The 25,625-nt window shown below is 42.3% G+C and overlaps 5 protein-coding genes across 10 annotated transcripts; all 5 read left to right on the plus strand.

Annotated features, from left to right (window-relative positions):
- Positions 1 to 297: 297 nt before the first annotated feature.
- LOC115675205 (uncharacterized) lies at positions 298 to 3,826 on the plus strand. Its single transcript, XM_030597806.2, has 6 exons — positions 298 to 727; positions 1,077 to 1,211; positions 1,384 to 1,459; positions 1,605 to 1,699; positions 3,112 to 3,279; positions 3,373 to 3,826. The coding sequence occupies exons 1-6, from the start codon at positions 397 to 399 to the stop codon at positions 3,531 to 3,533; spliced, it is 966 nt and encodes a 321-aa protein (XP_030453666.1). The 5' UTR covers positions 298 to 396; the 3' UTR covers positions 3,534 to 3,826.
- A 975-nt stretch (positions 3,827 to 4,801) lies between these two features.
- On the plus strand, positions 4,802 to 11,749 carry LOC115675002 (protein FREE1). The gene is made up of 10 exons (XM_030597568.2): positions 4,802 to 5,880; positions 7,884 to 7,970; positions 8,051 to 8,182; positions 8,888 to 9,019; positions 10,277 to 10,342; positions 10,426 to 10,536; positions 10,682 to 10,774; positions 10,957 to 10,990; positions 11,159 to 11,229; positions 11,328 to 11,749. Exons 1-10 carry the CDS (start codon positions 4,861 to 4,863, stop codon positions 11,403 to 11,405), a joined length of 1,824 nt encoding a protein of 607 aa, XP_030453428.1. The 5' UTR covers positions 4,802 to 4,860; the 3' UTR covers positions 11,406 to 11,749.
- Positions 11,750 to 15,877: 4,128 nt separating this feature from the next.
- Positions 15,878 to 18,838, plus strand: LOC115675127 (GDSL esterase/lipase At5g42170-like). Of its 2 annotated transcripts, XR_008817784.1 has the most exons (6): positions 15,878 to 16,417; positions 16,649 to 16,779; positions 16,881 to 17,114; positions 17,364 to 17,619; positions 17,791 to 18,054; positions 18,807 to 18,838. XR_008817784.1 is itself a non-coding variant. In XM_030597740.2 (5 exons), exons 1-5 carry the CDS (start codon positions 16,153 to 16,155, stop codon positions 17,985 to 17,987), a joined length of 1,083 nt encoding a protein of 360 aa, XP_030453600.2. In that variant the 5' UTR covers positions 15,879 to 16,152; the 3' UTR covers positions 17,988 to 18,163. The 2 variants fall into 2 exon arrangements, 1 of the variants encoding a protein (XP_030453600.2); XM_030597740.2 differs by lacking the exon at positions 18,807 to 18,838 and having other exon boundaries at positions 15,879 to 16,417; positions 17,791 to 18,163.
- A 1,093-nt stretch (positions 18,839 to 19,931) lies between these two features.
- LOC115675126 (GDSL esterase/lipase At5g42170-like) lies at positions 19,932 to 21,839 on the plus strand. Of its 2 annotated transcripts, none has more exons than XM_056317400.1 (5): positions 19,932 to 20,309; positions 20,481 to 20,611; positions 20,713 to 20,946; positions 21,195 to 21,450; positions 21,621 to 21,839. In XM_056317400.1, exons 1-5 carry the CDS (start codon positions 20,069 to 20,071, stop codon positions 21,815 to 21,817), a joined length of 1,059 nt encoding a protein of 352 aa, XP_056173375.1. In that variant the 5' UTR covers positions 19,932 to 20,068; the 3' UTR covers positions 21,818 to 21,839. The 2 variants fall into 2 exon arrangements, with proteins under 2 accessions (XP_056173375.1, XP_030453599.2); XM_030597739.2 differs by having other exon boundaries at positions 19,933 to 20,333.
- An 887-nt stretch (positions 21,840 to 22,726) lies between these two features.
- LOC115675183 (uncharacterized) lies at positions 22,727 to 25,579 on the plus strand. 4 transcript variants are annotated; one of them, XM_056316978.1, is made up of 3 exons: positions 22,727 to 23,016; positions 23,907 to 24,353; positions 24,715 to 25,579. In XM_056316978.1, the coding sequence occupies exons 1-3, from the start codon at positions 22,906 to 22,908 to the stop codon at positions 25,411 to 25,413; spliced, it is 1,257 nt and encodes a 418-aa protein (XP_056172953.1). In that variant the 5' UTR covers positions 22,727 to 22,905; the 3' UTR covers positions 25,414 to 25,579. The 4 variants fall into 4 exon arrangements, with proteins under 4 accessions (XP_056172953.1, XP_056172955.1, XP_056172954.1 ...); XM_056316980.1 differs by having other exon boundaries at positions 22,728 to 23,429; XM_056316979.1 differs by having other exon boundaries at positions 22,729 to 23,429; positions 23,883 to 24,353.
- Positions 25,580 to 25,625: the final 46 nt, after the last annotated feature.

A 25,625-nucleotide genomic window follows, 5' to 3' on the forward strand; every position in this document is an offset into this window, starting at 1 on the left:
GCCCGCCCATAATTTGTTTACTGTTGTTCCCAAACTTTTTATATATATTCAATTTAATTCATAAATTATATAAAAATATTTAATACAATTTTATTAATAATTTAAATTCAAAAAATAAATTAAATATTTATTAAAATTTTGATATTGAACGAGTTAAAACTTCCTCAATAAATTTGGCCAAAATTCATCTTCCCTGAAATATCGGTGCCAAACGTACGGCTTGAAGCAACACGCGCCACCGTAGCGTTTTCCGTCACGCGCCAGTTCCACGGAGAACAAGAACCTTCTACGTGTTTCAAACTCTTCCCTGCTTCACTTTCAACCTAGCGCTTCGCCATTCGCATCCTCGCCATTCCTCTCGCGCTGAAAAGCCTCCCCGGTTTCGGAATCCGAACGATGACGAGGTCGATCAGAGGAGCCGCCACTTTGGCCCGAGCCGCCGTAGCCGGGGCGGCCGCCACCGGCGCCGCCCAGCACCGCCTTCTTCAAGCGGCGCTTCGCAATCCCCAGGCGAGCGCGAGCTCCCCGTGGCTCTCCGAGGTATCGAGCGGCCGGCGTTGGCCGGTGATAACCTCCGTGTCCAATGGCGTCGCGGGGGCCAGGCTCCTGTCCGCCGCGGCGGCGATGTCTGCGGCTCGGGCAGAGGGCTTGCGCGGGGCGAAGTTTCTCCCCGACGACGTCGTCCTCTACCAGTACGAGGCTTGCCCTTTCTGCAACAAAGTTAAAGGTGAGCTACTCAGCTTTCTCTAGAATCTCCGCGGAGCTAAAATGGTTCAGCGAGCGAAGCGCTTCGCTGTGTTGAGTATGTGCTGCTTCTTATTTGTGGGGGGAAGTAGTTAGTGGACTTTGGCCCTGGAAGGTTCTAGAGAAAATTTAGGAAAATAGTTCTTGACCAGGAAGACCAAACTGAAATGAGAGAATGTAAAATGCTGAAGTGTGGCTTTGCTTGTGCTGCTGGGATATGGTATCTATCATGATTGTTAGTTTGTCTGTTAGCTATTGTTGATTCTGTATCCCGCATTTGGTGTCATTTATCTCATGATCGATGTTGTTTGATTATTCCCCCCCCCTTTCAGCATTCTTGGATTACTATAAAATCCCATACAAAGTTGTGGAGGTCAACCCGATCAGCAAGAAAGAGATCAAATGGTCTGATTACAAGAAGGTGCCTGTACTGATGGTTGATGGAAGGCAGATGAATGACTCTTCAGGTTGTTGATCATTTCCCTGATTCCTTTTTATCTAATGTTCGATCTTTCATGTTGATGCAATTAATAATAGCTAATTTTGGAGCATTCAGCCTTTTTTTCTGAATGCGCAAGTCTTCAAAGGTCCTTATGATTTTCAGTCACACTCTGCAATGACCGGTTTTGGCGTGTGCAGCTATCATTGATCAGTTGTTCGAAAAAATTCATCCTGGGGAGTTGGCGGAAGATGAGGAGGAGAGGAAGTGGCATGGGTACAATTAACTTCTCTGTCATTCTCTTTCTGTTTCTGGGGATTCTGTGACATTTCATTTCCTTTTCTCCAAGTTCCCTTAAATTTCTCCTATAAAGTTCCACGCAATCCGTCTCACCATTGGTGTGTAATATGACTGGATGTAGGTGGGTGGATAATCATTTGGTTCATGTTTTATCACCAAATATATACAGAACTCCTTCAGAGGCCCTCGAGTCATTTGACTATATTACTACCCATGGTAAGGATGACTCATGCATCAGTACTCCTGTTTTGTTTTTGGTAATGTATCTGTCTTTCGAGGAAGCAGCTCGCTGGCTGTTCCCTTTTTCTTTTCTTTTTTTAACTTTCACCCCATTTAGTTGCTAACTGTTGATAACTTGTTCCAATTCTAACAAAAGCAAGCAATTAGTGTGGAAAATTTTGATGTCACCGTTATTTTAATACTTAACTGTAGTTGCTAGTTCTTTACAAGTGAAAGAGCTGCCTGCAAGCTGTGTGAAAGCATTGTGCACTTTACTGGTAGCTAGCAAGTCAACGATGGGAACCTCAACCTATGAATGTGCATCTATATTTCCAAAGAGCATGATCATCGTTTACCTTGTACTGAGCCATGAGTAGTGAGGCTAAGCTAGGCGTGTCGTTGTGCTTTAGTTCACAGTAGTTGACTTGGCAATGCATTTTTTCTGGGAAGGTTTATTTTGGTATAGCAGCAAGAGCTGACCATGAGTCAAGCTGTTTGTTTAAGGAAAAGGCAAGTGAACTCTGATCCAGCCCATGGGAGCTTGGTCCACCGGCTCAAGTTTTCATTTATATCTGCAGTGATATGGTATCGCAATTGTTGTCTATCGCAGGACATCAGTTTTGAAGCATCCTTAATTCTTAGATCATAGCTGTTTTGAGTATAGCAGGGTTTTGAATCCAGAAACCATCCCTAATTCCCAGATCATAGCTGTTTTGAGCATATCCAGAGCTTTCTGGGAATCTATGGAGTTTCTTTTCTTGAAGATAAACAAGTTCAGATTTTCTGAATGCCCACATCTTTGGACATGCACAACCCAGTAAAATGAGTTGACAATTATGACACTAAGAGTTATACACTGTGGCAAAAGTCTGCAACTTATACACGATATAACAGTAGACGTGCAAAGGCGCTACAAGGACTTAATCAACATCCATGTGGTCTTCCTTTTTTTTCGTGACTGATCTAACCTTTTGTGGTTGGGCTAACGTTGCTGCTAATCAGGATCTTTCATTTCTTTTGATCGTTTTTAGTACTAGACTCACTGAAATTTATTGTTCGGCTTGGGTTTGGCTCTAGGACCTATAGTTGAAGTGCCTATGGGATCCAATAGCCATACTCCAGTTTCATCTATTTCTAGTGTGTTCTAAGCGTCTACGGGATCTATACTCTAGTTTAATCTATTTCCAGTGTTGCTTGGTTTAGTTTGTCGTTTCTTTTTCTCTCTGATCTTGTCTATTTCTCATGTACTAGAATTTCAACAGATAATAGTTTTAAAGTGCACCTTTCTGTATACCCTTGTGTATTTATTCTGCTAATTGCGAGGAAATGGTTTACTTATTTACTATTGTGCTTGCTCTATATACTACAATACATTATGATTATAGTTTGATGAGCATCCACAATTCTAGGCAACTTCAGCTTCATGGAGAGGTTAGTTGCTAAGTACAGCGGAGCTGCAGCCATGTATTTAGTGTCGAAGAAGTTGAAGAAGAGACACAATATTACAGATGAACGCGCAGCCTTGTACGAAGCTGCCGAAACATGGGTGGACGCCTTAAAGGGAAGGCCATATTGTGGTAAGCTTGATTGGTTCTGCTCATTGGTTGGTCAGAAGCACAAGAAGACTGCTGAAAGACTTGACTCTCTTTTCTGGTGGTTGTCTGCAACAGGTGGTGTAAAGCCTAATTTAGCTGATCTTGCTGTTTTTGGCGTGCTGAGGCCAATCCGGCACCTCCAATCTGGGAAAGATATGGTGGATCATACTCGGATAGGTGAATGGTATGACAGAATGCAACGTGCCGTGGGGGATTCTGCTAGGGTAATGACTTAGTCGTGGCACAAGTCTAGGGAAAGATATTAGAAGGCGGCGGATGATTTTGTGGAGTCGGCGATGCCCTGAGTCTCATAAGAATCTTACTCACCACACCCCCCCCCCCTCCCCTTCTTCCTTTTTTCTGTTTTCTGTCAGCATTTTGGGCTATTTCTGCTGTTCTTTATAGCAGTGAGAGAGTGCTGTGTCAATAAGTTACTTTTACCATTTCGGTACGCATTTCAAATAAATTGTATGCGCAGATTGCGCTATAAGCCAGCAATTCATTTGCAAGCGATGGGTGCATTCTATGGAATGTATGTGCTCAGTGACCTGATGCTTGCTTTGCCGTTTACGGTCCTAGGATCGCCTTCCGCTGCTGCTTGACTATGGAGAAGCTTCTTAAACGCCACAGAAGTTGACGTAGCATCTGCGGAGACATTTAGGTAAATGAGAGCCGTGTGTGTGCAACTTCTAACTGAGGTTTTCTCTGTATGCAAATGACCACTATATCTGTCCTTAACCACGAGGTTTTGGTCATATGGATCGAACGGCAATGGACGCCTACTCTACTCATGTTCTTCTTCAAGAATGCGATTTTTTCTGCGTTTTTTGGGGATTTTGACCCTTGGCTGGATCCTTTGGTCAGTTTTTTTCCAACAGGCCAACACTGTTTACTCTTGGAATAATTCACATTCCCTTTTCTGCATTTCCGCACCTAATTAAACAAAATAGCATAGTAAAATACCTCAAATTCTCGTGAAGTTATTTCTCCTCAGTAATTGTCCTCAATAATTATAAGTTTTTTTTATTAGTTTTTATAAACGACAAGTTAGATACATCCTCCACATCTAGCAATTCAGTCTCGCGAGGTCGAATATCCTCACGATTCGAAATCCTGCGCGAAGGATTGTGTACACAATTTGAATTTACTGTATTCTAACGGTGCAGATTACGTACCGAATCGGTTTGCGTTAAATCGCTGGAGTGGAAACCATCGTATAATTTCCCAAAAATCAACCAAAGCCACTATCGGACGCCGGAGGAGACTTGACTTTGGTCCCCCGCCCCGGGCCTCTCCCGTCGGTGCCGCGTGTCCACGTCCCCCCGCCCCACCCCCGGAACCGAAATTCCAATCTTGACCTTGACCTCACGGAACAAATAATTCAATCACGCCGGCTCACCGTAACTTCGCGTGCACCAGACTCCACCCAATCCCCCCCTTCTCTCTCTCTCTTCTCATTTCCGCGTTCCTAAGCAACAGAATCATCTTCCTTCTCCTTCTTCCTCTTCTCCTTCTTCCTCTTCGACCAACAAACCAACCCAATCTCTCTCTCTCTCTCTCATCATGCAGCAGGGCGACTACACCTCCGCTCCGTACTACCTTTACCCTCACCTGCCGAACCCCGGCCCGAACCCTAGCGCCGCCGATCACCCCCCGATCTCCTTCGCCTCCGCGCCGCCCTTCTCCTCCGGCTACGCCCCCTCCGATTTCTCCGGCTACCCTCCCTACAACGCTCCGCCGATCCCCGATCCGATCGTCGCCCCCCCGACCGCCCCTTCCTACGCCCCGCCTCCGATCTCCAATTCCAATCCGCAAGCCCCGCCGACGCCGCCGCCGCCGCCCCCCTTCGCCCCTTCCACCCCGCAGGCTCCGTCCTCCTTCCCTCCGTTCGATTCTCACGCCCCGTACCAGGCGCCTCCGCCGCAGCAGCAGTCTTACTACGCCCCTCCCCCGCCCGGCCCGTCGCCCGTGCCTCCGCCCGGGCCCTACGATCAGCATCAGGCTGCTGCGAGCTACCCTCCGCAGTCCGCGATCGCGCCGCCCCCTGCTCTGAACCCTAGCTCGGTCCCCAATCCGAGCACGAACCCGCCTTACTCGTCCGTCTATGCCTCGTCAGCTCCGTACAACCCGCCGCCGTATGAGCCGGCGTATGATAATTCCGTGAAGTACGATCAGGGTGGCTCGTACCTCGATGATAGGTACGGCGGAGGATATGGTCGTAGCATGTCCGATTATGGGTCGGATTTCTACAGGAAGCAATCGGATGTTTCGCAGTATGGCTCGGGTTCGAGGCGGGACGATGCGTTTGGAGATGGCGTGTATGCTTATGAAGGAGGGAAAGTCGAGCCATATGGTGCTCGAGGCACTTCTTCGAAATCATCGACCTGGTCTTCTGCGTTCGATGATTATGGAAGACCAATCAGTTTTCCTTCTGGGAAGGATTCTTCAGTCAGCTCACCGAAGATTGTAAGAGCAGTGCCCAAGGCGGAGACGCAGCAGGATGTGAAGAGTGGGGTCCAGAAGTTTAGGGTGAAGCTCTTGCCTGAAAGTGGTTCTCAAAGTACAATGGATGTTCTCTGTCAGGTTTGTCAATGACGGTTCACTTTTCGTTTAGATTTGCTTGTTCAATTTGCTTAATTTCTACCTCTAGAAGTTTATAGTGCAGAGTAGTAAGTTCGTCGTTAGTATTTCAGTGCTACTGAATTGGACTCATTTAATAATTAGTTCGTCTTAAATCAGAGGCTAACCCAAGATTCTATGGGGTTCTAGGACAGATGGACTGTCTGAGCATCAAAGTGATTCATTAAAAAAATAAAAAAAAAACCTGCAATGTTTGGGTAGAAATTGACCCGTGCAGCTGAATATATTACAGCTCACGACTGATCGAGTTGTAATATTATGATAGTTTTCATTGTGATTCTTCACTGCAAGTGAACTGAAGTAACTGATTTTTTGGCTGAACTGCCATAATCATTTTAAAATCCAAAGCAAAGAAATTTTCTGTTTTTGGGCAACACCTGTTTTAGTTCCAAAAGACCTTAGCACATCCTACACTGATAGCTCGTAAGAGATGCAAGGTTGTAATTTCGTATTGTCTTCATTATTCCAGTTCCTATTATACTCTTTGCTTATTAACGAAGCAAGTAAAAGGATTGCCTGCCTTAGATGGTAATTCCAATATGTTTTTCCATGAGCTCATGTCTTAAGAAGTTGAAGATATGGCCTTTTGATCTTTAATGTCTTGAAGATCGTTGTTTGACTAAATAATTGCTTGACAGATGTGTTGGGTGGATTTATCCTAAAATTATGTGGGATTATGAGGAATGTAGATGTTAGAGATTAATGCGATGCTAGCATCACTGTTTGTAGATGCCTTCAAAAGACTAATACCAAAAGAATTACATAAATTTTCATAATCAATTAATAATATAACTGTTACTGACCAAATCATTTAATGGGGAAGGACACTGACTGCGTTTGCTGTAGAAAAAGTTAGTAAACAATGTAGACTAGCTAAAAGTGGAACGGTGAAAATTGGTATACCTGGAAGGTTTCTTGTTAGTACCATATTAGCCCAAATAGTTAGGTCCTGTTTGACAACTTAATTAACTGCTGATAATTGAAAAATTCAACACTTGATAAGATTAAAGTAGTATGGTAATACTGACTAATTTTGGCTTGACAGATTCATTTAAGCAAAAATTTCTCTCAAGAGATGAAGTCAGGAAGTAGTTAGTTAATTTGTTTGACGGAAAAGCTCTTGTGGAGGTTAGAACTTTTACCAATTATATTGCTAAAATCTATCAATCATATCCACAACTCCGTTTTGTTGAGAAACTAATAAGATGCAATGTTCATTTTTCAGCTTTTATTGAACAACCTTTTGTTTTCATCCTCAATACTTAATGTTATCATAATATAAGCACTTGTTTTGTTTTCTTAAAAAAATTTCTTTCCTACTTATATGAAAATGTAACATTTTATAGGTATATACATGTCAATATTTGCAATTTTCTGAAAGATTTCTTGTGTTTTGCATTAAATAAAAATCAAATTATAAGCACTGCAAGATTTGGAAAAAAATAACTTAAAAACCATACAAATCAAACATATTCAGTGTCTAAATTCCCAGAACTTATTTTACAATTTTATTGAACAAGCTGTTCATCCATTTCTCGATCACGTTAATAGTTATCCCACCCTCTTGCTGAATGCCAATTATTGAAAGAGGAGGAATAGAACACCTATTAGTAAACTGTCATAATTCCCTTTGGCATCGCTAAATCGTGGTGTGCGTGCACTCATGTGTATTTTGTTGCCCTACGCCCCGGGGGGGGGGGGGGGGGTGGGGAAGGAATATGGGGTGGAGAACACCTTTTATTGAACTCACTGATTTCATTACTCTTCAGATTATCTCCTCAACATGTTCTTAATATTATCTCTTTGTTTTGTTGTAACATACCTATTGTAGACAAGATTTGCGACAATATAGTAGATTGTTTTGTCTCTTTCTTGCTTCTATCCTTCAGTCATTTGGTGGTTGATTCTTTTGTGACTAACTCTTGATGTTACATATTCTTTTTCAGATAGGCTTGGATGGAATTCGTATGCTTGATCCTTCGACAAGTCGGACTTTGAGGATATACCCTTTGGAGACCATCACAAGATGTGAAGTGAGTTGCTTGTCCTTGTTTACATGTTCTTTTACCATTTTTAACTTAATGTTGACCTATGGATGCATGGTGCCATGCAGGTGACGGATTCCTCTATATTTTCATTTTGGTCAAAGAGTTCTGTGGATATTGAACCAAGGCGTATTCGATTACAATCAAATCGTTACACAACCAACACACTCCTTGATACGGTGACAGCTGCGACTGTTCAGGTAGAATGCTACACCTGTATGTACCAATTATGGGCATGGTGTAGTAGATGAATAAATTAGTGGCAAGGCTTGTCCAATGTGTATGTCTTAAGAAAAGTTTTTACCCTGTTATGTTAATATGTTATGATTTATTGCCACTTATGAACGGATTCTTACACTTTATAGCCGTCGCCTAGATATTGAGTATTTTCATGCCTTTTTCCTCACTTTCATATGCGTATTGGTGTGAGGCCTAAGTCCTCTCTTTCATGTGCATATTGATGGGACTTGCAAGGCCTGCAAGAACGCAAGCCAGGCCTTCATTCGTTTCCAAACTTTGAAACCTCACTGGTTTGACCGGTTCGACCGGAACTGGTCTTTGGTCTGGTCAGATTTGGACTACTAAATTGTTTATGGCCAAACTGGCATTCCAGTTTTTAGAATTTTCATCCACGGACTTACTATTGGATGTACATTGCTCATAACAGCCGTTCATCTACTGAACCGATGGTCTTTGTGAGATTTGAACATTTGACAGGAGTCCGAGGGTTGAGATGCACTTGTGCACTTAAACTGTTGGACCACATGTTGTCCATACTCGCAAAGAAATAAATTCATATAAGGATCCATATCCCTGCATTGGGCCATCAACAGAAAATAGCTCCATGGTTCAGCTGGTGGCTTATGTGCTTTCTGGACTGACAGTAAATGTTTTACGTGCTCCAGTTAAAGGAAATGGGTGGAAGGAGCAGGCCTTCTGATCCTTTAAAGACAATTGAACAGCCTGCAGAGAGGAAGAAAGGTTTTGCTGACTGGATGAATCGGATGAAGCCTGGCATTGAAGAGAAAGATCACTGGGTATAACCCAAAATCCATTTTTTTTCTTTTTTTCTTTTTCTGTATGCTGATGGAATTGATGTTATTTTATTGCATTGTCTATTTGGGAAAGCATACGGTAGTCTTTTTGTTGCTTGTGGCATTTGACCTGATGCTGAGCTAAAAGTTCCGTCAGTCCATGGCAGCTAGTTTAAGCTTTGTTTAATTTTTCCTGCCATGGTTTACAAGTAGGCTTTTGTGAAAACAGGATTATTTGGAGATCTTGATTCTGCCTAGATTTGTGAAACTCTATTGAAGAAACAAACTTGCTCCATGTGGACTTGCACACATGCCTTTACATGAACTTGGAAGCTCCATTAGGCAAATGGGATGGAAATTTTAGACTATTTAGAATTTTTCAAGCTTTGCTGGAGTCTGTGTACAGATATACTCACCTTATGTCTTTGCACACCTGTTTGATTGGTTCTCTTACAGTGTTACCATAAAATTGCCTCTTTGTTTTGAAGCATCTAGTGGTAGTCTTTTGAAAAGATGGATTCTTAAGCAGGTTTTTATCAGCTTATGTTATGTGGCCCTTCCAACTTTTTAAAGATATTCGTTTTGAGCTATATCAATTCTCGAGCAATCACACTTGCACCAAACGTCTTCAAATTGCTTATGCATATTTGCTACCTTGAAAACCAAACATTCACCAACCAGTGTAGCTGGCGTGAGGATTTTTCCAGAGTTAGTACAAAGTACTCTACAAGATTTTGCACTTCATAATCCTTATTTTATTGTCCATTTCACAGAAGATCTGATAATCATAGATGTCGATATCCTTTTGTATCCCGGACCTCCTCCTTTATGTGGGCTTGGACTACTAGCTACATAGAGATCTTGTGCAGACCAAAATTGGCTAACAACTTGTGCTATGCCATCATAATTGTGTTTTTTTTTTCTTTTGGTTGTTTGATTGTACTTGTGTTGGTCATTTATGTCATCATCATGTTTTATGAAAATATAGATCAAAACATGTCAAGCGTGTCATCTTCAAGTTAATCATAGTCAGCGTATGCGAATGTCTCTCAGTTAATTTTTTATATGTTAAAAAATTGTCACCCTTTGAAATCATATTATATTGTGTTTTACCTGGCGTTTTGTATGCATTTATTCTCATTCTTAATGAGAAATTACTGTCAAAAGCGTGGAAGTATTAAATCATTGGTTTTCTTAGAATATCACATCACCCTTGTTTGCCATCAAAGTTACTCATGCTCCTTGGTTTTTACTTATTAGGTTCCCGATGAAGCGGTTTCGAAGTGTACAGGTTGTGGAACGGATTTTAATGCTTTTATTCGCAGGGTACACATCTTTCTATCACCACTCGTCTCTTCAGTGTTCATCTGTATACTTTTCCTTCATATCTGTGGTTTTTTTGGATTCAGCACCACTGCAGGAATTGTGGAGATATTTTCTGCGATAAATGTACCCATGGTAGAATTGCCCTAACTGCCGAAGAGAATGCTCAACCAGTTCGCGTTTGTGACCGTTGTTTGGTATATTTCTAGTTTCTTTGAAGTTAATGTAGAAACTCCACACGTATGTTAGTATGTGCTGGGGCCTGAGACCTATTATGACTTGCAAGAGGCTGGCATATTGCACTCCTCATACCTTGTCACTTTAAACAATGTGGTTTTGTAGGCTGAGGTTACTCAGAGACTGAGCAATGCGAAGGAAACATCTAGTAAACCGGTGGGATTTCAGAGTCATGAGGACCTTGCAAGAAAGCTTCAGGTAGTCTTTCTGATACTTTGCTTAGATAGCTTCATGGATATTTTAAATGTTCGTATACATGTTTTCCCTGTAATTACTTCGTGGCAAAGTCTTGCGACAACTTTGCGCAATCCTTTTTGAGGCTCTTCTGAAGGAAGTGTGTTATCATGCTATAATTTTCTGACATTATTTGTCTGTGACAGGAGGAGATGGAGAAGAATCGTAAAGGATCAGTAGGTAATTTTTTAATCTTAACTGGATACACTGTCCTCATCGCAGCTGTTTATTTTCAGAGGATCCATCTTTTTAATGTATCTCAGGGATTCTGTCATGAAAGTACCCTTTTTTGGCTCAATGTTAGTTGAGCTTGTGTCTATTGTTGACAGAAGAGCTGTCTTTTTACAGGCTCCCAGTCAGATGGTTCTGGAAGGAGGATGAAGGAAGTTGCCTGTCCCATATGCACTGTTCATTTGCAGGTCTGAGACCCTTAACCTACAGCAGCTCAGAGATGTTATGTTGGTCCTATTGTCTAATACTTAGATATTAAAGGGGGTCTGTTCTGGGATAATTGCAGGTCCAGGTTCCGACCTCTGGTTCTGAGACTATTGAATGTGGAGTGTGCCAGCATCCCTTCCTCGTGAGTGCTCACTAGTGCCACCCTCTTTGGGCGAGGAGGCTTCTGCTTTATAACTTCTTCGAATTGTTTAGCATATGTGGAAAAGGGCTTTGGATGGGTACAATGAGGATTAGCGAAGTATTTAGTAAATTCCTTTGTTTTCTTTGGAAAACCTGAGCCAATGTCGGTTATTCACGATATAAAACTGTATATTGAGATTTGAGTTGGTGCTGAGTGTGATGGTGACTTTTGTACATGGATGAAGTGCAGAATTGTCAGTGCAGGTATTGCGGTGATGCATATCGCATACCAGTGGCTTGTCACTAGTTACCTTTCGATGTAAAAATTATTTGATCATGTTGATCCTGTAACTTCTTTACTTTTCATTTTTGCAAGTATATTCTTTGGCGTTTAAATTTTAGCTACCGTTTGCTTAGGCGTTCACTGTCGCATAACTCATAATCAGCAAGATCCGGGGGATAAGTTGCAATAAAGTGGCTTAATTGTGTCGGGATGCAGTTTGGTCATGTTCATTTATGCCATGGGTCAGGTGTTTTCCATACTACAGAAAGGGATTCATCGTCGTGCACCGTCTAAAATGGGCGCTCCAGCTCTTTTGAGTTGAGGAATTATGCTCAGAATGGCGATTCCATTCAGGGGCGGCCTCACTCCTACCCACCAAATTAGTCTATTTGGGTCTGTAATGGCAATGCCTACCATAGTCTAACGAGAAAGCCTGAATAGCCTAGACCTGAATGGCCTTGATTTGATCCCAACGCACATCCATCATTGAATTTCCCGAACTCGGAACGCAAGATCTTTTGGCTTCTGTTGTCCCATGAAACAGAAAACTTGCGAATGTTAAGTCTCTGTATCGTTCACATGGCTAACGTTTTTAACTGTCTTATGTTCCTTAAATCTCTTTCCACTTCTTGTAGAATTAAGTTTCTCCTTCCATAGCGTCTCCAGTTTGTCCCACTGAGAACGTTAACTTGCACCCGATGGAGTGTACTCACTTGATTTTTCTATCCTCCTGTTGAACGCTAATCATTAGGATTCAAACTTAGACTTCATTTGTTTCGCAGAAAACGAATGATTAGAAAAATATTTTCCTAAAAAATGATTGTTTGTATTTGCGTACAAAACAAAGCTGAAGAGCTTTATTGGAGAGGAGAGAGCAGATTCTATTGTTGCCAACGGCCTGTATACCGTGGCTGCAGAGTGGTGACATCGCAAATACCTCCTTTCATACCCCGACTCGGATATTGGAGTACAGCGTTTGTTCTTACACGATACTTTTGGTGCGTTCGGCTTCACCCTTCTTGCAGCTACTTTAATTTTAATGAACCAGCGTGGCTTTTGATCGTTCATGTAACTATCCATGCCATTTATGTCGGTTTTTCGTCCGAGCAATCGGGAAACCAAGAAACCGATCACCTGTTCTCAACAAGCTTTCGATCATCGAACTCATGAATGGCACCCTGCGCATATATAGTTTGTCTAACTGCGCTAGAGAAGCTAGAATCTCCAAGACATCTTAACGTGCTCTAACCCATCACGTGTTATTGCTCTAGGAACTACACGGAAAGGGTGCTAGGAGGATTGGTGTCTTCACGTGTCCCGTCGGGTGCTTACCCTCGCAGAGAACTCTGGCCGGTGAAATTGAGAGAAGATGTGTGGAGAATTACAATCAAATGGCTCAACTGGAAGCTATCATCAGAGTTGCGTCACCTCAAGGGAGCCTTCCCTCATGCCAGGATGGCCCTTGCCGACACCTACGGCTGTGTACTCGACATCCTGAAGAATTTAAGAAGATATGGTAAGACTCGGTACAAAAATGTCGTTGCAACAAATTAAATGTAAACTGATTACAGCTTTTGGTCGTTCACGGTGGTTGCACACTGAATTTCAACTCGGTATTGGAGATGGTGGTCTCGAGCTCGATTTTCTCTCACAGTGACAATAGATTTCTCTGCTTTCCCATCGCGACAGGGTTCAAAATCTCAGGCCGAGGGTGCTGTGGCTCGGGTCTAATAGAGACGGCGTTTTTGTGCAACCAGTGGGAGTTTTTGACATGCTCGAATGTTTCAGGATATGGGTTCTGGGACAGCTATCGTCCAACAGAAAGTGTCCACAAGATTATCGTCCAGAAGCTGCTGGCGAAGCTCCTGGTCGACCTATGCTCATGATGACGACGACAACGATGATATTTTACTGTTCTCTTCATACTACGGACAATAATTAATTCTTGTATGTGGAGGAATATGTATAAGTATACCCTGGATACAACCGACATGGAATGACAGATGTTGGTTAAGTTCGAATACAATAGACCAAGTTATCTATATGAGTTCATTACTGTGTTATGTCACATACCATCATCTAGCATTAACTCAAAACTTCAAAAACAGTCCACTAATTACTTTAATAGAAAAACAAGCATACCGAATTTACTCATTTAAAAAACTTCAAAAGTATTTATGCAATTAAGGAACCTATTTATAGTATCCGATAATCCAAACTCAACAATAATTTTCATCCAAATTTATAATTATTATGTAATGTCTCATCTGGATCTGTCGCTCTGATGCTGGAGTCGGAACTGGACGAGGATACAAGACTCGGTGCGTGGATGGAGATGAAAAGGTCAAATCCCTAACACGTAGAATGGAAAGTGAACTCTGATGATTGCAATGATGAACTGAGCTGGGGTTTGAGTCTCAGTGGGTCAATTGAGGGCCAGTCCAGATGGGATCGTTTTCAAGCCAAATCTTATCAAGTTCCATGTAGGCAAGAAACTCAACCTGCGCCCTGTCATTGTACGTAATTGATGGGAATGCCTGATTTAACAGCTCCTACGGTTTGGTCTAACTGGTCCTTTTAGTTCCGTACATGTAACAGGGCCAAGTTCCAATTCTTTTTGAGGTAGGGTGTTAGCTTTCTTCAGTTATATTGGTGGCAGATCATTTTGTTTCCTTTATCACATGCAATCACTTGGATTATGACCACATGATATTGAATTGACATGCTTGAGAAAAGGGTAGGAACTGTGCAAGTTGTCTAGTTTTGATGCTCTGTCAGAACTTGCAAGCTGAAATGCTGCAGAACTGCTCGTCATCAAGGTGAAATAAATAGACTATTGAATAGCATACCAGACTGATCATTATCAAAAAAATTGATCCTAGATAAATGGTGGCAGTTTACCTCAGCCAAACAGAGGATGAAATGACTCTCTGATACCCATATCTCCTATCTGCTTACCATTGCTCGGAGGGAGCTTCAGTTTAGTGTTGATTTCCTGACATCTACTAATTGCTGGGGGGGTTCTTGCCTGTAACATTCAGCTCTTGCAAAGCCACTTTGAATGGTCATCTCCTGTCAAAAGTATGATCTTGCCGTCTCACTGATTTCCCATTGTGTACCATCATCCCCCAAAAAGATGGTTTATCTGTGCTCTGTCTTGACTGATTGGATGGTTAGTTTTTTTGCAGTTTTAAAATATCTCTGTCGATCGGTTTGTTTCATCACGTGTCAATGCCACGTGATACAGTAGATGTGTGATATATGCTGTCATCAATGTGACTAGTAAGCTGTAAGCACCTCATCTTGCTTGCTTTCTTATGCTTGTCGCAGCAGGGCTGCTTGTTTGAAGTTCCAGCTTGGGATGAAACTGTCAAGGCTACAAAGAAATGCGAATATCAAGATTTTCTGTCATTTTTTGTTAATGGAAAAAGAAGGAAATTGAGAAAATGTACTCTTTAAACTAAATGAAACAAGCCTCAAACATTTGCAATTCTTAAAGAGGAAAATATATCAGGCTATCAGTACCTGTAACCAGATTAATCATTGTTATGGGTCATTGTTTATGGAACTTCCATAGGCAACACAATCATAACCAATTGAGTTCAACATGAATACGACATGTTTTCATTGCCTTTTGTAGTCATATTGTTAGCTCAATCTCTGACAAGTACTCAGCGTCTTGCAAAAGGTTTCTATACTTCTGGCATTAATCTCACTATAATTTCGGGTGTCTAGTTGGGCTTTCCCATTATTAAAGCATGCCACAAGTACCAGAAATAACTGTCTGAGGTTTTTCTTCATGGTTGTGAGCGAGACACCAGTGACTACATGCTATGCTTTTCCTTTTCCTATATGGAACTTAGTGAAAAGCCGATTCTCTTCCACCCCGGGGCATTCAATTGGTCGAGATTGGACAAAGTATAATAGGGAATGCTCGTCATTTGACGGAATGCCTATTCATTCTAAAATGAGCGCTCCAGCTCTTTCGAGTCGAGGAATTTTTCCCCGAATGGCGATTCCAATCTGCACTGCCAAACATGTCAGGAAAGTATTTGGGTCTGTAGCGGTAATGCTCACAGAGAAAGCCTGAAAGGCCTGATTTATGAACATGCATATTTTGTTGCGTGTGAATCGCATTCCCTTGATACCAACACTAATCGATCATTGATTTTCCCAAACTCAAAACGCATGATCTCTTGGCTTCTGTTGTCCCATGAAACAGAAAACTCGTGAATATCAGCTGCTGTATCTTTCCCATGATTAACGTTTTATTTGCTTTTATGTTCCCTAAATCTTTTTCCACTTCTTTTAGAATTAGCTTTGTCCTTCAATAGCGTCTGAAGTTTGTCCCACTGAGAACGTTCACATATAAAAAGGGCCATGCATATGCATCCAATGGAGCATTCTCAGTTGATTTTTCTGCCCTCCTGTTTCATTTAACTTATTTCTAGCTACTTTGGCCTCATCCCATTTTAAAAAAATGGTCCAATTCTTGGTACAGTCTCTAATTCCTCTCTCTCTCTTCCTCATGATGCGAATTTGCACACTGCAAGCCGAGGTTGTGGTGCCAAAAAATGCAACAATCTCCGCTGTTTTCACGTTTGGTGACTCCATATTGGACACAGGCAACAACAACAACCTCATTACTCTGGTTAGGAGTAATTTTCCTCCGTATGGAAGGGATTTCATGGGACGAATTCCGACCGGGAGGTTCAGCAATGGCAAGATTCCCTCGGACTTCTTTGGTAGCACCAAAACAATTATACTTCAATCACTTTCTTTACTTTCTGCATATTGCATTGCGATTGAGCTTCATTTATTTGTCCTTTTTCCAAGTTCTCCAAATTCAAAGGAATGAACGACAATATAAGATTCTTTTGTATTTGTGTGATTAATCATCTCGTGTTTTACTTCAAGTTTGAAAACTTATCATTATGATTTAAGCTTAAGCTGCTTTATTTTGTTTCATCCATCAGCTGAACAACTGGGGATCAAAGAACTGTTGCCCGCATTTCTCGACCCGAACCTGCAACTTCAAGACCTCATCGGAGGTGTCAACTTCGCCTCAGCTGGCGCAGGATTTGATCCTCTGACATCGGAACTCGTGGTAAACAAATTTTCGATCCTTGCAGTAAGAAAACTACCTTTCACCAAACCACTGTTATCAACACTGCTGATGGTTCCTCTCTTTTCTCGGGTTGAAATCAGTTCGTTATACCCATGTCGAAACAATTACGACTCTTCGATGAGTACAAAACGAAGCTGAAGAGCTTGATAGGAAAGGAGAGAGCAGATGCTATTGTTGCCAATGGCCTGTACATCGTGTCTGCAGGGAGTGATGACATTGTGAATACCTATTTTCGTACACCCACGCGGATATTTGGCTACAGCGTTTCTTCCTACATGGAACTTCTAGTGCGTTCGGCTTCATCCTTCTTGCAGGTACTTCACATTTAATGAACCAGTGTGGATTTTGATCGTTTATGTAGCTATCCATACCATTAATGTCGGCTTGTCGTCTGAATTATCGGGAAACCATGAAACCAAGCACCTGTTCTCAACAAGCTTTTTATTATCAAATTCATGAATGGCACTGTGTGCATACATAGTTTGTCGAGCTGCACTAGAGAAGCTGGAGTCTCCAAGAGGACGTGCTAATGTGCCCTAACCCGTCCCATGTGACCACTCTAGGAACTACACGCAAAGGGTGCTCGGAAGATTGGCGTCTTCAGCTTGACTCCCCTTGGGTGCATACCCTCACAGAGAACTCTGGCCGGTGGAATCGAGAGAAGATGTGCGGAGGATTACAATCAAATGGTCCAACTGCTCAACTCAAAGTTGTCATCGGAGTTGCATCACCTCAACGGAGCCTTCCCTCGTGCCAGGATGGTCCTTATAGACATCTACGGCCTTGTACTCGACATCGTGAAGAATCCCAGAAAATATGGTAAGACTTGGCACAAAGATGTCGTTGTGGAAAATTACTTATAAATCGATTAAAGCTTTTGGACGTTAAAGGTGGATGCACACTGAATTTCAACTCGGTACCAGAGACAGAGGTCTCAAGCTAGATGTTCTTTCAGTGACAATAGATTTCTCTGGTTTCCCATCGTGACAGGGTTTGAAATCTCAGACCGAGGGTGCTGCGGCTCGGGTCTAATAGAGACCGCAGTTTTGTGCAACCGGTGGGATTTCTTGACATGCTCGAATGTCTCAAAATATGTGTTCTGGGACAGCTATCATCCCACTGAAAATGTCTACAAGATCATGGTCCAGGAGCAGCTGGGGAAGCTCATGATCGACCTATACTCATGATGATGAAGATGACGGCGACTATGCTCTTTTACTATGCTCTTCATACTAAAGATGATGATTAATTCTTGTATATTGAGGAACATGTATAAGTATACTCTTGACATAACGGACATGGTAGATGAACCTGATCATCATTTGTTGGTTGAGTTCGAATACAATTGATCAAGTTTTTCAAACGACTTGATTACTACCTTATGTCACATACCACTCATCCAGCAATTGACTCAAAACCCCAAATCTAAATAAACGGCCCGCTGAATATTCTAATTAAGAAACAAGCATACTGAATTCGCTCATTCAAAAACCTTCAAAAATATCTATGCAATTATGTTGCGAAATCCATTTACCATATCCAAAACTCCGAATTCAATAATAATTATCATCCAATTTATGATTGGAAGTCTTCTGGCTTTGCTAATATCTGGGCACAGATATACTTCCCTCCTGTCTTTGCACACCCATTTGATTGGTTCTCTAACGGTCTTACCATTGAATCGCCTCTTTCTTTCGAAGCATCTAGTTTGTCTTTTGATGTGATAATACGGATCAAAACATGTCAAGCATGTCGTCTTCGAGTCGATCATAGTTGCCATATGCAAATGTCTCTTGGTAAATTCTTTTTGCGTAACAAAGTTCACCCTTTGAAATCGTATTCTATCATGTTTTGCCAGGCATTTTGTATGCATTTTTTTCTCATTCTTGATGAGAACTAACTGTTAAAAGCATGGGAGTTTAATCAGATTGTTGGTTTCCTTAGAGGATAATATTACCCTTGTTTTCCATGGAACTTACTCATGCTCCTTGGTTTTTACTTATTAGGCTCCCGACAAAGCGGTTTCAAAGTGTACAGCTTGTGGAACAGATTTTCATTCGCAGGGTACATACTTTCTGCCTCACTTGTCTCTTCAGTGTTCATCGGTATCCTTTTCCCTCACAGCTTTGGTTTTTACAGGTTCAGCTTTCAGCACCACTGCAGGAACCGTGGAAATATTGTCTGCGATAAATTTACCTCGTGCTAGGTGTTAAAATATGTCTCGTATACGTGGTGACTTTTGTACATGAATGAACTGCATAATTGTCAGTGCAGGTATCGTGGTGAAGCACATCAGCATTCCAGCGGCTTGTCACTTCTTAACTTTCGATGTAAAAATTACTTGATCATGTTAATCCTGTGTCTTCTTTCTAGTTTAGCTCCAGCTCCCGTTTGCTTAGGCTTTCCCTGTCACTTACCTTATAGTCCTCGAGATCCGGGGAAAAGTTGCAATGAAGTGGCTTAATTATGTTTGTGTGCAGTTTGATAATGTTCGTTAATGCTGCGGGTCAGCTGTTTCCCATACTGCAAAAATGAATTCATCGTTGGACGCTGATCTGAGGTTTTTCTTTGTGGTTGTGAGCGAGACACCAATGACTATAAGCTATGCTTTTACTTTTCCTATACGGACCAAAGTGAAAAGCCGATTTCCTTCCGCCACAGGGCATCCAATTGGTCGAGATTGGACAAAGTATAATGGGGAATGCTTGTCATTTGACAGAATGCCTATTCATTCTAAAATGGGCACTCCAGCTCTTTCGAGTCGAGGAATCATGCCCGGAATGGCGATTCCAATTCGGGACCGACTCCTTCCCACCAGATATGTTGGGAAAGGAGTCGGGTCTGCGATAATGCACCCGAAAGTCTAACGATAAAGCCTGACTATGCACATGCATATTTTGTTTCGAGTGACGTGAATGGCATTCCCTTGATATCAACACTTATCCATCATCGACTATCCCAAACTCAAATGGCATGATCTTTTTGGCTTCTGTTTTCCCATGAAACAGAAAACTTGCGAATATCAGCCACTGTATCTGTCACATGGCTAACGTTTTAATTGCTTTTATGTTCCTTAAATCTTTTTCCACTTTCTCCTAGAAGTAAGTTTCTCCTTCAAAAGTGTCTGAAAGTTTGTCCCACTGAGAAGGTTAACTTATAAGAAGGGACATGCAAATGCACCCAATGCGGCATACTCACTGGATTTTTCTAACCTCCTGTTTCATTCAATTTACTTCCAGATTCCTCGGCCTAATTCGATAAAATAATAATGCAGACAATCTTGATGCAGTCTCTGATTCCTCTCTCTCTCTTCCTCTTGATGCAAATCTGCACACTGCAAGCTGCGGTCGTGGTGCCGAAGAATGCAACAATCTCGGCTGTTTTCACATTTGGTGACTCCATATTGGACACAGGCAACAACAACCACCTCATCACTCTGGTTAAGAGTAATTTTCTTCCATATGGAAGGGATTTCATGGGAGGAAAACCGACCGGGAGGTTCAGCAATGGCAAGGTTCCCTCAGATATCTTTGGTAGCACAGAAACAATTATACTTCAGTAACTTTCATAATTTTGCGAAAATTGCATTCCGATGAGCTTCATTCCGTGTTTTACTTTCACTTTGAAAACTTATCTCTATGATTTAAGCTTAAGCTGCTTTATCTTGTTTCTTCCATCAGCACAACAACTGGGGATCAAAGAACTGTTGCCCGCATTTCTCGACCCGAACCTGCAACTTCAAGACCTCATCGGAGGCGTCAATTTCGCCTCGGCCGGTGCAGGATTCGATCCTCTGACATCAGAACTCGTGGTAAACAAATGTCCCTTCCTCGCATTATGAAAGCTACCTTTCACCAAACCATTGTTATCGACGCTGCTGATGGTCCCTCTCTTTTCTTGGGTTGAAATCAGTTCGTCATACCTATGTCGAAACAATTACGACTCTTCGATGAGTACAAAAGGAAGCTGAAGAGCTTTATAGGAAAGGAGAGAGCGGATTCTATCGTTGCGGACGGCCTGTATATTGTGTCTGCAGGGAGCGACGACATTGCGAATACCTATTTTCATACCCCGACCCGGATATTTGACTACAACGTTTCTTCTTACACACAACTTTTGGCTCGTTCAGCCTCATCCTTCTTGCAGGTACTTCAAATTTACTATACCAGTGTGGCTTTCGATCGTTCATATAACTATACATGCCATTTATGTCCGTTTGTCGTCCGAATTATCGGGAAACCGAGAAACAAACACCTGTTCTGAACAAGCTTTCGATCATTTACTCGAGAATGACACTCTACGCATACATAGTTTTGTCGAGCTGCACTAGAAAAGCTAAAATCTCCAGGGGGACATGCTAATGTGCTCTAACCCGTCTCGCGTAACCACTCTAGGAACTACACGCAAAGGGTGCTCGGAGGATCGGCGTCTTCAGCTTGGCTCCCCTCGGGTGCATACCCTTGCAGAGAACTCTAGCCGGCGGACTCGAGAGGAGATGCGCAGAGGATTACAATCGGATGGTTCAACTGCTCAACTCAAAGTGGACGCGGGAGTTGCGTCACCTCAACAGAGCCTTCCCTCATGCCAGGATGGCCCTTATCGACGTCTACGGCCTCTTACTCGACATCATGAAGAATCCCAGGAAATATGGTAAGACTTGGTACAAAGATGTCCTAATAAATTATACATAGTCCGATCAAAGCTTTTTGCACGTTAACGGTGGTTGCACACCGAATTTCAACTCGGTACCGGAGACAGAGGTCTCGAGCTCGATTTTCTCTCGGTGACAATAGATTTCTCGGCTTTCCCCATCGTGACAGGGTTCGAAATCTCGGACCGAGGGTGCTGCGGCTCGGGTCTAATAGAGGCCGGATTTATGTGCAACCAGTGGAATTTCTTGACATGCTCAAATGCCTCAGGATATGTGTTCTGGGACAGCTATCATCCCACGGAAAATGCCTACAAGATCATGGTCCAGGGGCTGCTGGGGAAGCTCCTGGTCGACCTATACTCATGATGGCGAAGACGGCGGCGACGACGACGATCTTTTACTATGCTCTTCATGCTACGGACGACGATTAATTAGTTCTTGTATGTTGAGGAACATGTATAAGTATATTCTTAAATACAAACAACACGGAATGACAGATTGATTTTATCATCGTATGTTGCTTAAATTTGAATACAACTGATCAAGTTTTTATAATTGACTTCGTTACTATGTCATCCGTTAAGTTCCATTCCATCATCTACCATCTGACTCAAAACTTCAAGAAACAAGCATGCTGAAATCGCTCATTGAAAAACCTCATAAATATTTATGCGATTATGACGCAAATCTGTTTACGGTATCCAAAAATTCAAATTCAATAATATTTGTCACCCAATTTATAATCACTGCCAGGTAAATTTTTACTTTCATTTTCAATACCAAATACTTGAAAGTTGATCATTTCAAAGTATCTTTTTTTTGTTGGTCAAAAGTAAAGTTTTTTTTTTTTGGTCTAAGTCAAAAGTAAAGTTTACTTAGGAGATAATAACACAAATAGTTCCTGAACTTTGGCCCACTGTGCAATGTAATCCTTGAAGTTTTAATTTGTTCGATATAGCCCATGAACTTTAGTCTAATGTTCAATGTGGTCCTCGAACTTTTAATTTGTTCAATATGGTTCCTGGACTTTTGATACATGTTCAATTCAGTCTCTGAATTATATTACATTAAACATGTATCAAAAGTTTATGGATGACATTGAAGATATTAAAAATTCAGGAACCACATTGTACATTAGCTTAAAATTTAGGGATCACATTGAACAAATTAAAAATACAAGAATCATTGCATATTGGACTATATTTTATGAACTATTTGTGTCATTTTTCTTGTACTTGTACATAGTATAAAGCCAGGTGAGCCTCAAAAGGGCTTCGTCACAAATCTTAAAGAGCTGCAGAACGGCCCGACCGTCCGGTCCGCTCGAGTTGCATCCGCAGGCCCGGTTCAGCCGATCCGGTTCGCCAGTCCCATCACCTTCTCCTCCTCGGCGAGGCCGCCCAGCCCAGCTCAGCCGCTTCGAACCTCCAGCTCTCCGGCCTCGAACCACCGCCATGGACCCGATCGCGTCGTTCCTCGAATCGCTTCAAGGGGCGGCCAGATCGGCCCATGAGTTCGTCTCCGGCGTCGTCCACCGCCGCGACGGCCCCGCTCGCCGCCGTCCGGTACGCCCCCCTCTTCCGCCGCCGCCTCGTTTTCGTCTCCATCCTGTTTCGCTCGCGGCGGTCCAGGGTTTTGTCGCTGCTTGTCTCCTGCGCTCGTTCTTCTAAATCCCATCCATTTGCGGCATAGCTTCGTGCTTCGCGTGATGTGAACTGTTGTCTACCCTTCGCGGGAGGCCGATGATGATGATGATGCTAAGAGCGGTTAGTAGTTGTTGATTAGACGTGGAGGATGAATCAGATAGAACTCCGACATCTTCTTAGTAGAATTATAGAGAAAGAAGCAGCTGGTGAGAGAAAGATCTGGACAGGCGACGGGACAGGCGCTCCCAAGTCGAAATTCGCATGCAATTTTTTTATGTAAAGTTAATGGATTCTACGAGTTGGATGATGCAATTTCTTCGATAGATCACATGGTATGCGATCAATCTGTCTGGTTGATTGTTGCGATGACGGTTTCGACTTTTACCGTCCGAGCTCTTTCGATTGAAGTAACAAATCAAAAGGCAAAAAATCAGGATGGTTAGAGTGCAGAATCTTCCACAAATCAGCATGAAGATAACACGTGTTCTAATATTTAGATGATTCTGCGCCGTAACCATTCTGATTTTTTGCTTTTTGATTTGTTGCTTCATTACTTTCATCGTTAACTTGCGCCCGTTCAGATGATAGAACAATTCTCTTAGCAAATGCTGCCCCAAATCTAAGGCTTATCATCTCATTTTATGCTTACATGTAAACCCATTTACATAAATAGTTAGTCCTGCTTTGTGGTTGCAACATAAACTGATATGCAGATTTTCTATGTAGCAATAGGTTGTATGATAGGGCTTCATTGTTCATTGTTGGTCCTGTGATTTTATTCTCAGATTGAAATCTTAAAGCGGTTGCAGAGGGAAGCATTTTCAGACATTATGAAACTGAGGGACAGACAAGACAAAGTCGAGCGCGTCCTCACTTTTTATAAGGCTTCCAAGGACAGTCCTTTCCAGGAAGCCAGTACCCATGTGCGGGGGGAGGTTGATGTTTTGGGAGGTCTTTTGAAGATTAATAACGTTGATCAGCAGGATTATGGTACTTTCCCAGGACCCGGAATTCGAACTGGAATTGACACGAAGTTCACTTTCGAAACAACTGTCCGCGAGAAAGATGTGCTCGTGGCACAGTTTATTGCGGGTCAAAGGGGCAGAGAAGATGTGAATGGTTTTCTAGAAAGCCCACCACTTTCCCTAGCAAAAGTGTTCTACAAGGCACATCTCAGTGATTGGTTTTCTGTGATGGCAGTCCCAATTGGAGCTCAATGCAGAGATGTTGGTGTCATTCCAAGTTGTTTTCATCAGGTACGAGCTGATAGTCAAATTTTCTCACGACTTTGGTTTGATATATGTTTTAGTAAAACAAAGTGCAGAACAAAATTCCTGTTGCATGGCTTTCATAGGAGATAACTAGGCAAATAATTTCAGTACTAGGATCTAATTTGTCAAATAGGTGTTCAAGAATAAGTAGAGCTTTTTTTCTCAATGACGCCATGTACGTTAACCCTCTCCTTACCAGCAACTGTGTGACTTCTCTGCATTTGAATATGTATTCACGTGATTACATCACCCTATTTCAACTTGAAACGCCTTTGTCAACGAAAATTCTCCCAAATCAGCTTCTTGTTCCCCCCTCAAGATTCCAATAACATCTTCTATGTGGCAGGGAAAGGGTCTCACTGAAAATTCGTGTTCTGGACCTCCCCTGATAAATCATCACAGTGGCAGTGCCATCGGACTAACCGTAAGAAAATCAAATATTGCTGCCTCGCTCGGTCAATGTGTTTCTGGATTGCGGAGGCATATCGGTTCTGGCGAAATTGAGCAGTTGTTTAGTACTTTCGGTCAAGTTGTGTGTCAAATTCCAGGAAAAACAAAACTCTCTCTTTTGGGTCTTCATGAATTTCAGAGACTATCTAATCGACATCTTTCTTGTGGACCCCTTTCAGTTCCTATAAGTTTACTGAAGCAAGACAGGGATCATGCCACATTTGGAGAATCTTCTAGTCAAACCATGGGAGAGAGCACAGAAGGTTACGCGTCATCTGGATCTGTCGCTCTGATGCTGGAGTCGGAGTTGGATGAGGATATAAGACTAGGAGCTTGGATGGAGATGAAAAGGTCAAATCCCAAACGCGTAGAATGGGCTGTCAGCTTGTCTGATGATTGCAATGATGAACTGGGCTGGGGTTTGAGTCTCAGTGGGACATCTGAAGGTCAGTCCAGATGGGATCGGTTTCAGGCCGAATCTTATATTAAGTTCAACATAGGCAAGAAATTTAACCTGCGCCCTGGTGTTGTACATGTAATTGATGGGAATGCCAGATTAACAGCTTTCATGGTTCGGTCGAACTGGTCCTTTTGATTTCTGTCCATGTAACAGGGCCAAGTTCCAATTCTTTTTGAGGTAGGGTGTTAGCCTTCTTCAGTTATGTTGGTGGCAGATCATTTTCTTTCCTTTACCACATGTAATCACTTAGATTATGACCGGCATGTTTGAGAAAAGGGTAGGAACTGTGGAAAGTTGTCTAGTTTTGATGCTCTGTCAGAACTTGCAACCCGGAATGCTGCAGAACA

Source organism: Syzygium oleosum, unplaced genomic scaffold (assembly GCF_021117445.2).
Source record: "Syzygium oleosum isolate NSW1041296 unplaced genomic scaffold, Sole_v2.1 Sole_v2.13, whole genome shotgun sequence".
NCBI lineage: Eukaryota > Viridiplantae > Streptophyta > Magnoliopsida > Myrtales > Myrtaceae > Syzygium > Syzygium oleosum.

Excerpts from the sequence above, each read along its gene's own strand:
- LOC115675205 (XM_030597806.2), top strand. The coding sequence starts at position 397 with ATGACGAGGTCGATCAGAGGAGCCGCCACTTTGGCCCGAGCCGCCGTA. Across the intron at positions 1,212-1,383 it reads GCAGATGAATGACTCTTCAG|CTATCATTGATCAGTTGTTC; the intron begins GTTGTTGATCAT and ends TGGCGTGTGCAG. Across the intron at positions 3,280-3,372 it reads AAAGGGAAGGCCATATTGTG|GTGGTGTAAAGCCTAATTTA; the intron begins GTAAGCTTGATT and ends TGTCTGCAACAG.
- LOC115675127 (XM_030597740.2), top strand. The coding sequence starts at position 16,153 with ATGGTCCAATTCTTGGTACAGTCTCTAATTCCTCTCTCTCTCTTCCTC. Across the intron at positions 16,418-16,648 it reads GATTCCCTCGGACTTCTTTG|CTGAACAACTGGGGATCAAA; the intron begins GTAGCACCAAAA and ends TTCATCCATCAG. Across the intron at positions 16,780-16,880 it reads CTCTGACATCGGAACTCGTG|TTCGTTATACCCATGTCGAA; the intron begins GTAAACAAATTT and ends GGTTGAAATCAG.
- LOC115675183 (XM_030597785.2), top strand. The coding sequence starts at position 22,906 with ATGGACCCGATCGCGTCGTTCCTCGAATCGCTTCAAGGGGCGGCCAGA. Across the intron at positions 23,017-23,882 it reads GCCCCGCTCGCCGCCGTCCG|ATTGAAATCTTAAAGCGGTT; the intron begins GTACGCCCCCCT and ends TTTTATTCTCAG. Across the intron at positions 24,354-24,714 it reads TTCCAAGTTGTTTTCATCAG|GGAAAGGGTCTCACTGAAAA; the intron begins GTACGAGCTGAT and ends TCTATGTGGCAG.
- LOC115675002 (XM_030597568.2), top strand. The coding sequence starts at position 4,861 with ATGCAGCAGGGCGACTACACCTCCGCTCCGTACTACCTTTACCCTCAC. Across the intron at positions 5,881-7,883 it reads CAATGGATGTTCTCTGTCAG|ATAGGCTTGGATGGAATTCG; the intron begins GTTTGTCAATGA and ends ATTCTTTTTCAG. Across the intron at positions 10,991-11,158 it reads GAATCGTAAAGGATCAGTAG|GCTCCCAGTCAGATGGTTCT; the intron begins GTAATTTTTTAA and ends GTCTTTTTACAG.
- LOC115675126 (XM_030597739.2), top strand. The coding sequence starts at position 20,069 with ATGCAGACAATCTTGATGCAGTCTCTGATTCCTCTCTCTCTCTTCCTC. Across the intron at positions 20,334-20,480 it reads GGTTCCCTCAGATATCTTTG|CACAACAACTGGGGATCAAA; the intron begins GTAGCACAGAAA and ends TTCTTCCATCAG. Across the intron at positions 20,612-20,712 it reads CTCTGACATCAGAACTCGTG|TTCGTCATACCTATGTCGAA; the intron begins GTAAACAAATGT and ends GGTTGAAATCAG.